Raw genomic sequence first — 15,384 nt, forward strand, 5'->3', positions numbered from 1 at the left:
AGGTCCAATCTCTCCGTGCTTCAGGAAGCAGTGTTCAGCACTGATAAAACAATTGGATCAAGAAACTGAGAGCAAGCTGGTCTGGAAACTGAGAACCAATTGGCTCAAAACATTGCGAGTAAAGTCACTCAGGAAACAGAGACCAAACAGGCTCAAGAAACCAAGAGCGAAATGGCTCGATAAACTGAGAGAGGAAACCATCTCGAGAAAGTGAGAGAACTAACTGACTCGAGAAACCAACAACTTTGCTATTTTACTATTTTGTTATATATAGATACCGAATGAGGTGCTCGTAAAAACTGTTCCATTAAATCAATCAAGTGCCTCTGGAACAGATGCAATTCAAGTAGATTGCAAGTATCTTCTGGAATATGAGATTACATTTGTTGCTTTAATAATGTTTATTTCATCATCATTTTTGCTTTATTCGGTTAAAATATTGAAATTAATTTGATAATTCTGAGTCTTCTTCTGCTTAGCCAATGGGAAATTTAAGTAGTGCAGGCTACATGCCTATCAAATCAGAATCAGTAGACAGCACAAATATTATCATATCTAAGTATATTTCCAACTATTATCTACTGCCTGATTTAATGCTAGTGACTATGTCCAGTGTGCAACCGGTCTCTCTAAGCATGCATAGATTTCCGAGCCTGTTATTAGGGATTCATCATCAATCAAAACAGAAATTCCTCTTAAGTTACTTTGTTTTGTTTTCACTTATTCAAATTAACAGAATATGTAACATTATTAATGGTTAGACCTTGACGCATTACCATTTGCTTTGTTGTGAGGTGAAGTGCAAGTTTTTCACACCTTTCACAATTAAGAATGTGAAAAAACATATTTTGCATACCAAACGTAGGTGCAGTTGGGGCTACACTGGTCAGGTCATGTTTTGTGAATAGCTGAAGAACAAATTTTGAAGAAAATGCTTTGTCATTCATTGACAATGGGAAGCAACTGCCTAAAAATGACCCAAACCATAAGTTGTTAAATAGAAGTGCAAACAGTTTGCTCAAGATAAGAAAGCATGGTAAAATACCATTCAAGAAACTACTTCCTACCATGAGGTCTATTGCCTGCTGATGTTGAATGTAAATTTTAGCTGAAGAAGTTTCTACTGAATAATAAAGTTTTATAGCCTGGTGTCTCTGTAATCCACTGTTCACTGCAGTAGTTCATGCCAAACAATCAGTTATAAAACCAACAGAATGAAAGAATCCAAACTCATTATTTGTCCTGTCCACACCTCCAGTTATCTGGCTGGGAAAAAGTCTGGCAATTTCAATAATTTGCGTTAACTTGATTCTGAAATTCATTCTGAAATTCCCTCTGGACCCTGGTCCAACCAACTGCACAAGATTCAAAAAGCTTTAAACTCTCTTCCGTTTTAAAGTAATTTCTGGAAAGTTATAGTAACTTTTTGTTTCAGCTGGAGGGCAAGGACATGGTCTGATCTTTCAGTAACTTATTTCTCATGCACGTGTTCCCACATTAGCATTTACTCAGCAATGAAAGAAATTGCAGACAGTAAAATCTCCACTGTGATCTCCCCACTGAATCCAGGCTGGCTAATTGGGGACAGACTATATTGGTGGGACACTTGACAATATTTTAACATCAAGACCAAAATTGCCTGTAGTAAAGTCAGGATTTAGATCACTAGAGCGCACAGTAGTTAATGAGACAGTACTATATAGATCAGTTAGGCTCAACACCTTGACTATTTGAGGCTATTGAAATGAGTGCAAAACATTTTCAGTTAATTCTTAAGTCCAACTAGTACTTTATTAGCAGATTTGGGCCGAAATATTCTGAGTCAATACTGGCAGTGAGGAATCTGGCACCAGTGAATTTTGAATCCTGGGAATGCCAAATGAATGATGAGTAATAAGCAACTTGCTTGTAACTCTCAATAAAGTCTCAGTAAATGCCAATTTTTTTTATTCATGGGATGTGGGTGTCGATGGTTGGGCCAGTATTTGTTGCTCATTCGTAATTGCTATGGAGAAGGTGATGATGGGTTGACTTCCTGAATCATTGCAGTCCATTTTAGTGTAGGTATACCCACAATGCTGTAAAGGAAGGAGTTCCAAGATTCTGATCCAGATTGTTCCCTCAGTGTCACTTTATTTCCAAGTCAGGAAGTTGAGTGGCCTTAATTTAATATTTTGAACATCCTGGGATTTATCATTTCTATTTTAATTAAGACGCAAAACTCATTATTACCTCCCAAGATATGTGCTGAAACCTACTGTCTATAGATTTTAAGATAGCTTGTCTTTTGTTGCCTTAGATGAAACTGTCTTATTGTAGTCTCCAAATATATTTAGCTAATGGCACCATGTAGCATATGCAAGGACTGATTTATATTCAGTTATGTCAGTTGTGCAGCTTCAGAACATCGGGAATGGAAAATTGGGCAAACAAATGTAATGCACATTTGGTTTCCAATTCATTGTGAGTGGCTACATTTTGTGCAGTGCAGTATTTGCAAAACTGCTCGTGACTGGCTGAGAGAGAGCGTGATAGACTCTTAGAGGCTTCTACTGCCCATCAATTCTGTGCGAGAATGATGATACGTAAAACAGACATATCGGTGACCAAAGTGGAAATGCATCTGAAACAGGTGTTAAACTTTTGGTATATTCAAAGATTTGATCCAATGCATTCTTCAAGCTTTCTCTGCAATGTTTACTTTTGACTGTGGTGCTCAATGGTAAATTGTAAACTTCTTATTTACCACAGTAAATTAATTAGCAGCTTCTGATCACTATGTTTTCCAATGAACTGTCCCACCTCCTTAATTACCCAGCTCTTTAATTCCCTGCTTTAATCTCTTTCCTCCTTGATATCCTCCCTCTACCACACCTTGTATGTTGACCTCCTGATCCTCTGAAAAGGAGAACTTGTTTCTAGGGTAGCAATACTAAATATAGAAGGTTGATGGATGTTATATCATAGCAGTTTTAGTCTCAGGTCATGTTTTGATTTTCTTTTTCTTTTTTTTCTTCCTCCAACTGGCACACTATGTCAGGAACACTCTTTTTTGTTCTTCTTTTTTTCTTTTTTTCCCCTACACTAGCGCCTAACTGCAGTAGTGCTTATTTTATCCCCAGCACCCGTGTTGTGTGTGTGCAGGTATGAGACACAGTGAAAGACACAAGGTGCATGAATCTTTATTCAAATTTCCACCACCAGGAAAAGAAACATCTGAGTGGCCAGTGACAAGCACTGCCCTTCACATCAAAGGGCAATGCTGTGTGATCAAACAGTGAAGGGGACGGCAGGGATTAAATCAAAATAGAGTTGGAGGCGAAATAATACACTCCACTTCCTGCGGTGCCCACCTCTCTCTGAACAACTCTAAGGTGTCGGTGGACACCACGTGCTCCTTTTCCGGAGACACCTGGGCTCTAACTTAACCGCGGAAGAGGGGCGGGCAGTCGGCCCTAACGACCCCCTTCACGGCCCGCTGCCTGGACCTATTTATGGCCAGTTTGGCCAGGCCCAGGAGCAGACCCACGAGGAGGTCCTCGGACCTGCCCTCCCTTCTCCGGACCGGGTGCCCGAAGATCAGGAGCGTGGGACTGAAGTGCAACCAAAAGCAGAGGAGGAGGTTTTTGAGAAAATCAAAAAGGGAGTGCAAACGCCCACACCCAATATATACATGGTCCACAGACTCCACAGCACCACAGAACAAGCAGTTGGGCTGGGAGTCCGTGAACCACCACAATCTGCGGTTGCAGGGGACTGCTGTGTGCAGCAGCCACCCCCCCAGATCCCCGAGAGAAAGGGGGAGGACTCCCGCGTAGAGAGCCCTCCACTGGGGATCCCCACCGCCCGGTGGCAAATGGGCACGCCAAGGCGTGTCCGGACGGTGGATGAGGGAGAAGAGGTGGACGGTGTACAGCAGCAGTCTATACAGGGCCTTCCTTTTTACGTCCTTAAAAGGGACAAAACTAAAATTCCGGAGGCGGCTCAGGTTGTGGGGCACAGGCTCCCGCGGGAAGTACGGGACCTTGGGGCCAATGTGAAATTCCGTCTGGGCTGGGGTGAGCATGGACAGGATCCCACCGCACACCTGAGTGTCCTCCAACTGGTGCACTACGTCGGGTCCGAGCACCGCCGTTTTAAGGCGTCGGATGGCGGTGGCCACGTACCGGACGTCTACCGCTGCCCTGCTAGCTATGTCCTGCGGCAGCGTCCAGCCCAGGCCCCCGGCACCCAGCACGTCCCCGACCCTGGTCGCCCTCACCGCCACGGCCCTCCCCTCCGACAGCCACTCGAACCCGCGAGTACGGAGGTGCGGATTCCTGAGCAACGGCTCCCTGACGACAGCCGCTACTGCAGCCGGAGGGTAGGCGCGACGCGATTCGACCATGTTCCAGACAGTGATCAGGTCCTGGTAAAAGACAGGCAGCACCTTGAGGGCGACCTCCAAACCGTCACGGTTGACAAACAGGAGCTGCATGTCGTAGTTGAGGTTATGCACCTGGCGGAAAAAGTACATCTCCAGGGCGCACCACCTAGGAGGAGGCTCGACATAAAGATATCGCTGCAAGGTTTGAAGGCGGAACGTCGCGACCTGGGTGCGTATGCACACCAGCGACTGGCCGCCCTCCTTAATAGGGAGACTTAGAAACTGCGCAGCGACCCAGTGCATGTTTTTGTCCCAGAAGAAGTTGACCAAAGTTCTCTGGATGTCAGCGACAAAACCAGGAGGCGGGACCAAAGTGACCAGCCAGTACCACAGCATGGCGGCCACCAGCTGGTTTATGATCCGCACTCGACTCCTGTAAGGTAGCACTCAGAGCAGTCCTGTTCACCGGCCTAGGCGAGCCGAGACTTTGGCCTCCAGCTCCTGCCAGTTGGCCAGCCAGGATTCCTCAGCCGGGCTGAGGTAGACCCCCAGGTAGAGGAGATGGGTGGTACTCCAGCTGAACCCCTGTAACTCCTCTGGCAGAAGGTCCACCTGCCACGGATCGACCAGTAGTCCGGAACATTTGGCCCAGTTGATCCTGGCGGAAGATGCTGCCAAGTACACGGCCTGGCACTCACACATCCTCCCCAGGTCAGCCGAGTCGATGAAAGTGAGGAGCACGTCATTGGCATAGGCCGAGAGAACCACCCCTGTGCCCGCGCCGCGCAGAACCAGCCCCGACAACCTCCTCCGCAAGAGGCGCAGGAAAGGCTCCACTCACAGGGAATACAGCTGGCCCCACAGGGGCAGCCTTGACGTACTCCTCTCCCGAAGCGAAGGGGCGCCATCAGGGACCAATTAACTTTAACCAGACACTCTGCAGCGGCGTACAAAAGTCAGATCCGGGCGACAAACTGCATCCCGAACCCGAATGCCCGCAGAGTCCCGAGCAGGTACTCGTGATCCACCCTGTCAAATGCCTTCACCTGGTCGAGAGACAGAAATGGATCAGGTCCCGGACCAGGTGGATGTTGTCGTGTATCCTCCGGCCCGGGACCGTGTAGGACTGATCTGGGTGAAGGTCATGTTTTGATTGGGGAGTGCTCCAATTATTAGTCCTATTGATTTAAATGGATGCAAGACATTGGTGCTCACTATAGTCTGCCATATGCTGTTGGGAAAAAAATCTATTTGAATGAGTATTTTTTGCAAAGAGAAAATGAGCAAATGGATTTCGTGTAAATAGGGAGCTGAAGGTGATGGCCATTAGGTAACTATGTTGACATCAAAATTACCATGTGATAACTGTGCAGGTGTTTTCAAGTGAGATAGGGTTACTGTCAAATTAATAGGAAAAAGGAGCGGGAGCAGGCCGTTCAGCCCATTGAGCCTGTTCTACCATTCACTAGCACGGCTGATAATCTACCTCAGCACGATTTTCCTGTGTTATCGCCATGTGTCTTGATGACATTAGTCACTAGAAACCTATTGTTCTCTATCTTGATTGGTTTAATGCCTGAGCTTCAAAAGCCTTTTGCGTAGAGAATTCTAAAGAATTACCACCCACTGAATGAAGTAGTTCTTCCTCATTTCAGTAAGTTTCTTTGAGATCACTTCTTAATCTTCTAAATTGCAGAGAATAAAGGTTTATTCTCCTCAACCTTTGCTAATAGGATAGCCCCACCATCCCAAGGATCAGACTGATGAACCTCCACTGCTCTCTGTCTTTGGTAAGTATATCTTTCCTTTGGCAAGAGAACGAGAAAACTACAGGTCTGATCTCACCAGTGTTCGAATGAGTTGAAGAAAGACCTCTTTGCTCCTGTACACAAATCCTCACCCAAACTTGGCAACTTTCCAAATTGCTTTCCACACTTGCATGCTAGCTTTCAGAGACTTAAGAATGAGGACATCTAGCTCTCTTTTGGACATCAACATTTCCCAATCTCTTACTATTTAAGAGAAAGTCTACACCTTCATTCCTCCTACCAGAGTGGTTAACCTTGCACTTAACCATATTAAATTAAATCTAGTATGCTCTCGCCTGTTCCATCAGCCTGTCTAAATGCCCCAAAGCCTCTTTGTATCCTCCTCATATCTCACATTCCCATCAGGTTTTTATATCTTCAAACTGGAAATATTATAATTGGCTCCCACATCCAAATAACTAACTAACTAATTTGTCCTGATGTACTGTTTGAAAATAATTGAAGGACCAATTAAACAAGCCACATTATTCTTTGTAAATTTATCAAGTAAAATCTTCAGATGTGAAATCATTTTCTCATACTGATCTTTCTAGAGATGTAAAGCTGATTAAGAGTATAACATTGAAACAGGCCACTTGACCCAACTCATCCATGCTGGTGTTGGTGCTCCACATGTCCTACTCATGCCCCCTCCTCCCCCCGCTCCCCCCCACCGCCCACCTTTGGCAATGTCAACTAAACAACAAAACCTCGAACTTATATAGCTCCTCAATGTTGTGTGATGTCCCAAGATGCTTCAATGGAAGGTTGTCATGCAAAATATGACACTAAGCCACAATGGTGATGTTAGGAGAGATGACTGGAAGCTTAGTTAAAGAAGTAGATTTTAAGGACTGTCACATGAGAAAAGAGGGAGAGAGACTAAGAATTTTAAGAAGGGAATTCCACTTCTTTGGGGCATTTCGGTAACTGAGGGCACTTTCATCAATGGTACAGTGATTACAATCAGGGACTTTGAAGAGACCAGAAATGAAGGAGAGAAATTATCTCTGAAATTTGTGGTGCTAGGGGAGGTTGCAAAGATAGCAGGAGTAAGATGATAGAAAGATTTGAAAATAAGTGTGGGGTGGTACTGTGGCTCACTGGTTAGTACTGCTGCCTCACAGCACCCGGCACCCAGGTTCGATTCCAGACTTGGACAACTATCTGTGTGGAGTTTGCACATTCTCCTTGTGTCTGTGTAGGTTTCCTCCTGATGCTCTGGTTTCCTCTCACAGGCCAAAGATGCGCAGGTTAGGTGAATTGGCAAGGCTAAATTGCCCATAGTGTTCAGGGATGTGTGAGTTAGGTGTATTAGTCAGGGTAAATGTAGAGTCATAGGTTAGGGGAATGGGTCTGGGTGGGTTATTCTTTGGAGGGTCGATATGGACTTGTTGGGCCGAAAGCATTCTACAATGATGGAATTTTAAAATTTTCCAACACTATCAGCATAACATATATTTTTCTCCCTCGTGTTTATTATCTAATTTCCATTTAAATGCAGCTCAGAGTGAGAAATGCAGCACATGGATAAGACAATAAATTCAGGCCACTTTGTCTTCACATTTCTGTATGTAAGGCTTACCTTTCAGTCCTTATTTGTTTGATTTTGGACACATCGAAGCTAGATGAGGACAGAAAGTGGGTCTAGGATCTGCACTGCAGGAATCTTTCTGTCAGAAGCAACAGATGGCAGAAACAGTAGTGGCATTTTTGAATGAAGGAAAACAGCGTTTTGATATTATCACTTTTTTCTGCCATTACTCCTCCATTTGCTTCTGTTCTAAAAAAGGAGGTCATTTAATTTTAAGATTTGATGAGATAGATATGGATAAAGTACCCTTGGGGCAATCTAGAACAAGGGGGCATAACCTAAGATAATGGAGTATAGTATGTTATTATTTGGAAAATTGAGTTCAAGCACAAGTAAATAGACTTCTAGTTTTCAGTTTCTTTGGCTTTGAAAGGGTCAGGAAATTTTCTTTCAGCAGTGGGTATTGTGTTATATCATTAAGAGACATGCTGTTGATATCGTCGCTATGTAATAACATTTGGCCTGAGGGTATAATGACCTTATACATCCCTCTTACCTTGGATCATTTGAAGCATATTGCAAACATGCTTTTCTCTTCTAATCTAATAAGATGATGTTAGCCCAGGCACTTACGTGCCTGAGGAATGTAATATTTATAAATCATAGTTGTTTGTAATTAAGTCTCTGCTGGATTCTTCCACCGCATCATATCCACATACAGTTTCTACATTACAGGAGAGAACATATGGATTGCTGGATCAGGTAAAACACGGTGTTGGGGCACACTCGGACCAATAGGTATAAACAGCACTTTAAAAAAATTATGTGACTTGAGCTAAATGACTAGACAAGTGACCTGATGTGATAATTGCTAACTTTAGATTTCATGACCCAAAAGAAAGAAAGGTCAGATGCAGGTTATGTTTCGAAGAAAAGATATATACCAGTGGATGTGCTTTTTGTCAGCCTGAAAGACATCAAAGTAACTGGAAAAAAAACCACTTGTTGCTTCTCCTTAGAGAGAAATCAGTGAGTTAGCCTGTGGCTGTGTGTCGAAGGATGAGGTAGAGAGAAACACATCTGATGAATGTGCAGAAAGCTGCTGAAAAGGAATGTATAGATCTTTGTCAATTGAGTTAGAAATGAATGAATGAGATACCTCATTAGGATTGATTATCAAGGATATTGCTATGAAAAAGTGTTGTATCTTTATTATCATGTATCTTTGTTTCTTTCCTTTGAAAAACTTAACTTCTTTTGTTAACAGTAAAGTGGCAGCCTTGAGTGGATATGTTTAGTGACTGACCACCTCAGTACACAATTTTCAAAGTTAAAACATGATCTGTCAAGCAAGGTTTTACTCAAGGATCTTAATTGTCTAGTATTACCATTGATTTGGATAAAAAAAACTTTAAAATTAAGCCTAAGTCTTTTAAAAATCAAATCAGAAAGCACTTCTTAACACAACGTGTATTGTAAATTTGGAACTCTTTTTTTCTGAAGTGAAAATCAAATGTTTCAAAAATGAGATTATTGGTTTTTTTGATAGCCAAGAATGTTAAGAGAGGTGTTGATCAGAATTCATGTGGTGGTACATGAAATAATTCAGTTGGGACAAATAATAAAAGAAATGTTAACAGGATGAATAGTTGAAAGATCGAATGATCATTGATGCAGAAATCGAATAAAACAATTAAGCTGTTTCGTGTGATAAAAAGTGTTCAAAACGTGGAATTGAGATTGCTTAATGATATTAATGGGATTGAATAAAAGTAGATAAAATGCCAAACTGTTATTTTCTGGAAATATTCACTGGAGGAAGTATTAGCGATATGCCTGCCGTAACGGGATGATGTAGGATTAACATTCTATGACTTAAGTGAATGTCAGAACCAGCATTCAAAACACAAAGCTAATAAGTCTTCAAGGAGAGACACTCAGTGGTACTCAACGAGGCTAAGTAGAAAACCTATGGAGTGATGGCAATACATCACAAGGGTGTTAGGGGAGTTGGTAATGAGATATTGGTGGAGCAGCACTGAGTTAACTGTCCATAGAATGCCTGTGTCCTAATTCCAATTTTTTTTCTTGATGTTACATTTGAGGGTTTTCATTTTAAGATTTAATTTGCACATGTTTCAAATTCTCTTTGAAGCCACATCCATTAAGTGTGGAGACAGGAACAACCTTATTTCTCAGTATTTGAAGGCCTCCTGCTCCCTCCATGAAGTCAGAGATCATTTAGGTTTACAGAGTTATAAAGTTACTGACATCATATTCATACCTTAATGGCTCTTAAAGCTGTATTGCTCATGACATCAAACCCTGTGAGATTTACCTTCCTCTTCCTTGAGAATATCTGCACTGACTCTAATATATTGGCATCTTTTGATACTGTGCCTAAGATGACACTGCTATTTTGCTAGAAATGGGATTGATAGTTTTACATGGGCAAAAGCCAGAAACTGCAGATGCTGGTAATGTGAAATACAAACAGAAAGTGTGTTATATGGAGAGTCCTAATTGGAGAGAGAAATAATTAGTATTTCAGACTTTTCATTTTATTATTTGAATACTTGGTTAGTTTTCCAATTCTGGCTGGATGGATTCTCAAATCTTGCATCACATGACAAACCACACTGCATCCTTTCTTCATCGTTTGCCCAATCTGTCCATCATTGTAATACACCACCTCCCCATACTAACAGGTCCTGTCACCTAACTTAGATTATTTTAAACTCTTAGTTAAATAGCCTTTATCTCTGCCTCCAGCATTTTTCTAACTAATAAGCAGAAGTACACAAAATATTTTTAAAAATCTCAAAGCATTTACTCTGCTTTAGACCTAAGGACCATAAGATAGAGGAGCTGAATTAAGCTATTTGGCCCAGCTAGCCTCCTCTGTTATTCGATCATGGCTGACATGTTTCTCAACCCCATTCTCCTGTCCTTTCCCTAAAGTTTTTGATTCCCTTACTAATCAAGAACCTATCTGTCTTAAATACACTCAGAGACTTGACTTCCACAGCCTTCTTTGGCAGAGTTCCAGAGATTCACCACCTTCTGGCTGAAAAAATTCCTCCTCATCTCAGTTCCAAAGTGTCATCCCTTCATTCTGAGGCTGTGCCCTCAGGCCCTAATCTTTCCTGCTAGTGTAAACATCTTCACATCCACTCTATCCAGGCATCTCAGTGTTCTGTAGTCCTCTGTCATCCTTCACAGAGCACAGACCCAGCATCCTCAACCCCTCCTCATATGACAAGGTCTTCATCCCTAGGATCATTCCTGTAAACTCTGGACCTGTCCAGGGCCAGCACATTCTTCCTCAGGTCTGGGGCCCAAAACTTCTCATGATATTTCAAATTTCTCTCACCAGATGCTGCCAGACTTGCTGCGTTCTTTCCAGCAATTTCAGTTTTTGTTATAGATTTTCAACATCCATAGTTCTTTGATTTATTTGTATGATAGATGAAATGATGTTCTCAGTATTCTCCAGGAATGCACACAACAACTCTTGAGATTACACTTTAGTTCTTGCTGACTCGAGGACAATCCTGGAGGGTTTGTAACCCTACAGCATGGGTACTGTTTGGGTGGAATATGGCTGACAAATTGGGTTATTTTACCTTTCCATTTTAGCCTGTTGGCTGCCCGAGAATACCTATAGCAGGGCTCACATTGCTTTTCTTAGTGTGGGTGTGCCTCAGTTCTTTGTGCATGCAAGCCTGCAGACACATGCCAGGTCCTATACAGGCTTGGGACGAAGGAAGTCTCCACTTTGGTAACCCTCTTTGCCATCACTGCTTCATTGAAGCCCTGTCTCTTGCAAGTTGAAAATCGTAGCTTACTTCAGAAACCTGCGTTCCATCAGACAAAACCCAATGTACCAGCTAATTAAATTCAGCTTACGTGGAGAATATTTCACTGTTTTGGATAGGGTGGGATAGCTGGGTAGTTCTGCCCAGTCAAGTTTAATGCTATCTACAACTGAAGTCTACGGACAGCACACCATTGCCAGCACAGGCCACTGAATGGAAATCATATTAGAAAATTAGTTGATTTTTCTTCTGTCTTATTCAGGTCAATTGCAGCAATTCCACTGAGATCAGTGAGACCATGAAATGCAGTAGGGGAATTCCTGCCTAAGACGTACTCTTGCCATATGGATTTAGAAATGATGATGGAAAGTTTTAATTTCTGCACTTACATATTTGTCACAATGGGCAGTAATTCTGTGAAATGAAGTTATTTTAATGGGGACCTTGGGAAAATATCCTGTGTGCACAATATTGAAATCATAAAATCATCTACTCAGTGCTAGTTTATAATTTTGCTCAGTGTTAATGAATAAAGAAACTTTCCCTATTTTGTTTGACCACAAGTTCCATAAAGAAACCAAAATGTTTCTTTCAAGGTGCTATAGTACATCAAAAGATATGGGGATATAGTGAGTACAGCCAAGATCATATTGAATAGTGAAGCAGGCTCAAAGGGCTAAATAGCCTACTCCTGCTCCTATGTTCTTTGTTTCTAAGCTGTTCCTGTACAAGGCACAAATGATCTGGTCATTATGGCCTTTAGCACTTTGTCATGTGCTGATCATTTTTCTATATTACAATAATGACAACACTTCCAAAAGTGCTTCACTGGATATAAAGCCACTTAGGACATTCCAGGGTCAGGAATGACATTATACAAATGCAAGGAAGTTCTATCTTTACTCAATTGGAACTGTTGCTCTTTCTTTCATGTACATTAACAGAAATAAGAGAAGCCTTTCGAGTTTTGGATCGTGATGGCAATGGTTTCATTTCCAAGCAAGAACTGGGCATGGCGATGAGGTCCTTGGGTTATATGCCCAGTGAGGTGGAACTGGCAATCATCATGCAACGGCTGGACATGGATGGTAGGAGAAAATTTATCACGTTGCTGTTATGCAGTAGATATGTGCAGTATGATTAATGTACCTGATTTATAAACCACAACTCTTAAATATTTATTTAAAGGTAATCTAATTACACCTTACTGGAATATTAAAGATCAAATGACTGAATAATTTTCAGCTGCATGTGGTGATAGCTTTGCTTGAGACAATTATATCTTTGCCTTGGAGTGAATGTACTCAACCTATATCGTGTCTCAAAAAGTAAAAATACAAAAGGAGATGTCTCAGGTTGACTTCCGTTTTAAGTGAACTGATAGACAGATAGAGCAATTCTATTTTTACTTGTTGTTAGTGGCTCAGTGGTTAGCACTGCTGCCTCACAGTGCCAGGGACCTGGGTTCAATTCCAGCCTTGGGCAACTCTCTGTATGGAGTTTGCACGTTCTCCTTGTGGCTGTGTGGTTTTCCTCTGGTTACTCCAGTTTCCCCGTGTCTGCGTGGGTTTCCTCTGGATGCTCCAGTTTCCTCGTGTCTGCATGGGTTTCCTCCAGGTGCTCCAGTTTCCCCGTGTCTGTGTGGGTTTCCTCCAGGTGCTCCAGTTTCCCCGTGTCTGCGTGGGTTTCCTCCAGGTGCTCCAGTTTCCCCGTGTCTGTGTGGGTTTCCTCCAGGTGCTCCAGTTTCCCCGTGTCTGCATGGGTTTCCTCCAGGTGCTCCAGTTTCCCCGTGTATGCGTGGGTTTCCTCTGGATGCTCCAGTTTCCCCGTGTCTGCGTGGGTTTCCTCCAGGTGCTCCAGTTTCCCCGTGTCTGCGTGGGTTTCCTCTGGATGCTCCAGTTTCCCCGTGTCTGCGTGGGTTTCCTCCAGGCGCTCCAGTTTCCCCGTGTCTGCGTGGGTTTCCTCCAGGTGCTCCAGTTTCCCCGTGTCTGCGTGGGTTTCCTCTGGATGCTCCAGTTTCCCCGTGTATGCGTGGGTTTCCTCCAGGTGCTCCAGTTTCCCCGTGTCTGCGTGGGTTTCCTCCAGGTGCTCCAGTTTCCCCGTGTATGCGTGGGTTTCCTCTGGATGCTCCAGTTTCCCCGTGTCTGCGTGGGTTTCCTCTGGATGCTCCAGTTTCCCCATGTCTGCGTGGGTTTCCTCCAGGTGCTCCAGTTTCCCCGTGTCTGCGTGGGTTTCCTCTGGATGCTCCAGTTTCCCCGTGTATGCGTGGGTTTCCTCTGGATGCTCCAGTTTCCCCGTGTCTGCGTGGGTTTCCTCTGGATGCTCCAGTTTCCCCATGTCTGCGTGGGTTTCCTCCAGGTGCTCCAGTTTCCCCGTGTCTGCGTGGGTTTCCTCTGGATGCTCCAGTTTCCCCGTGTCTGCGTGGGTTTCCTCTGGATGCTCCAGTTTCCCCATGTCTGCGTGGGTTTCCTCCAGGTGCTCCAGTTTCCCCGTGTCTGCGTGGGTTTCCTCTGGATGCTGCAGTTTCCCCGTGTCTGCGTGGGTTTCCTCCAGGTGCTCCAGTTTCCCCGTGTCTGCGTGGGTTTCCTCCAGGTGCTCCAGTTTCCCCGTGTATGCATGGGTTTCCTCCAGGTGCTCCAGTTTCCCCGTGTCTGCGTGGGTTTCCTCCAGGTGCTCCAGTTTCCCCGTGTCTGCGTGGGTTTCCTCTGGATGCTGCAGTTTCCCCGTGTCTGCGTGGGTTTCCTCTGGATGCTCCAGTTTCCCCGTGTCTGCGTGGGTTTCCTCCAGGTGCTCCAGTTTCCCCGTGTCTGCGTGGGTTTCCTCCAGGTGCTCCAGTTTCCCCGTGTCTGCGTGGGTTTCCTCCAGGTGCTCCAGTTTCCCCGTGTCTGCATGGGTTTCCTCCCAGTGCTCCAGTTTACTCCCACTATCCAAAGATGTGCAGGTTAGGGTAAATTGGCCATGCTAAATTGCACACAATGTTCGGGGATGTGGAGGTTAGGTGCATTAGTCAGGGGTAAATGTAGGATAATAGAGAATAGGTTTGGCTGCGATACTCTTCGGAGGGTTGGTGTGGACTTGTTGGGCTCAAGGGCCTGTTTCCACACTGTAGGGTATCTACGATTCAGTTCCACTGAGCGGGCAACAGCAGAGATGGATTGGATTAGCTGCTCCAAATCATAGATATAGAAAACAAGGAAGGATAGTGTGCTATGATCAAAATCACAGAGGATAGCTTTTGTGATTTTGGCAGATTGTTTTTTTTTTGTTGACTTATTGGGGCAGAAACTTGATTGAAGTGGTTCACACCTGGAGGTTTGCGAAAACTAGGCATGATATGGGAAGTATACTGCGTGCAGGGGAGGATAGGACAGGGTCCCATAGGATGCAGATGGAGGTGAAGTTTGAAAGGAGAGAAGGGATGGCAGTGGACATTATGAGATAGAGAACATCAGCAGTGTTGAAAGAGAGGAATTAAACTCCTTGTACAACTAGTATGGGTACCAGAAAGGGACATCAAGTGTTGAGCTTCACTAAAAATGGGGTTAAGTGTGTGGGGGTGGGTGTGGAAGTTCATAGAGAAGACCAGCTGGGAGAGAGAATGAAGGAAAAAATGCTGAGAAATGGTGGGAACTGCTGCTTATGAGTGCTTTGTCAGATGGGTACAACAGTGTGGTAGAGGCCTATGAATGGAATGTTTATAGCTTGCGAGATTTAATTGCAGATTGGCAGAAGCAGCACGAGAATGTTGCTGTTGTCTGATTGACACGATCAAGACATACAGAAGCCTTGCGTTGTGTCCTTAATTGATCCTTCATCCTATCCATATAAGTCCAGTGATGTGAGAGATGATGGGACTGA

General features: G+C 43.8%; 1 protein-coding gene across 1 annotated transcript in view; it reads left to right on the top strand.

Annotated features, from left to right (window-relative positions):
• The window catches only part of caln1 (calneuron 1), a 337,365-nt gene that overhangs the window by 37,711 nt on the left and 284,270 nt on the right, over nt 1–15,384 (top strand). Inside the window, exon 3 of the mRNA XM_072589560.1 lies at nt 12,471–12,614. Coding sequence (XP_072445661.1) covers nt 12,471–12,614 — 144 coding nt within the window. The remainder of the gene's footprint in view (nt 1–12,470; nt 12,615–15,384) is intronic.

Source organism: Chiloscyllium punctatum, chromosome 19 (assembly GCF_047496795.1).
Source record: "Chiloscyllium punctatum isolate Juve2018m chromosome 19, sChiPun1.3, whole genome shotgun sequence".
NCBI classification, from domain to species: domain Eukaryota; kingdom Metazoa; phylum Chordata; class Chondrichthyes; order Orectolobiformes; family Hemiscylliidae; genus Chiloscyllium; species Chiloscyllium punctatum.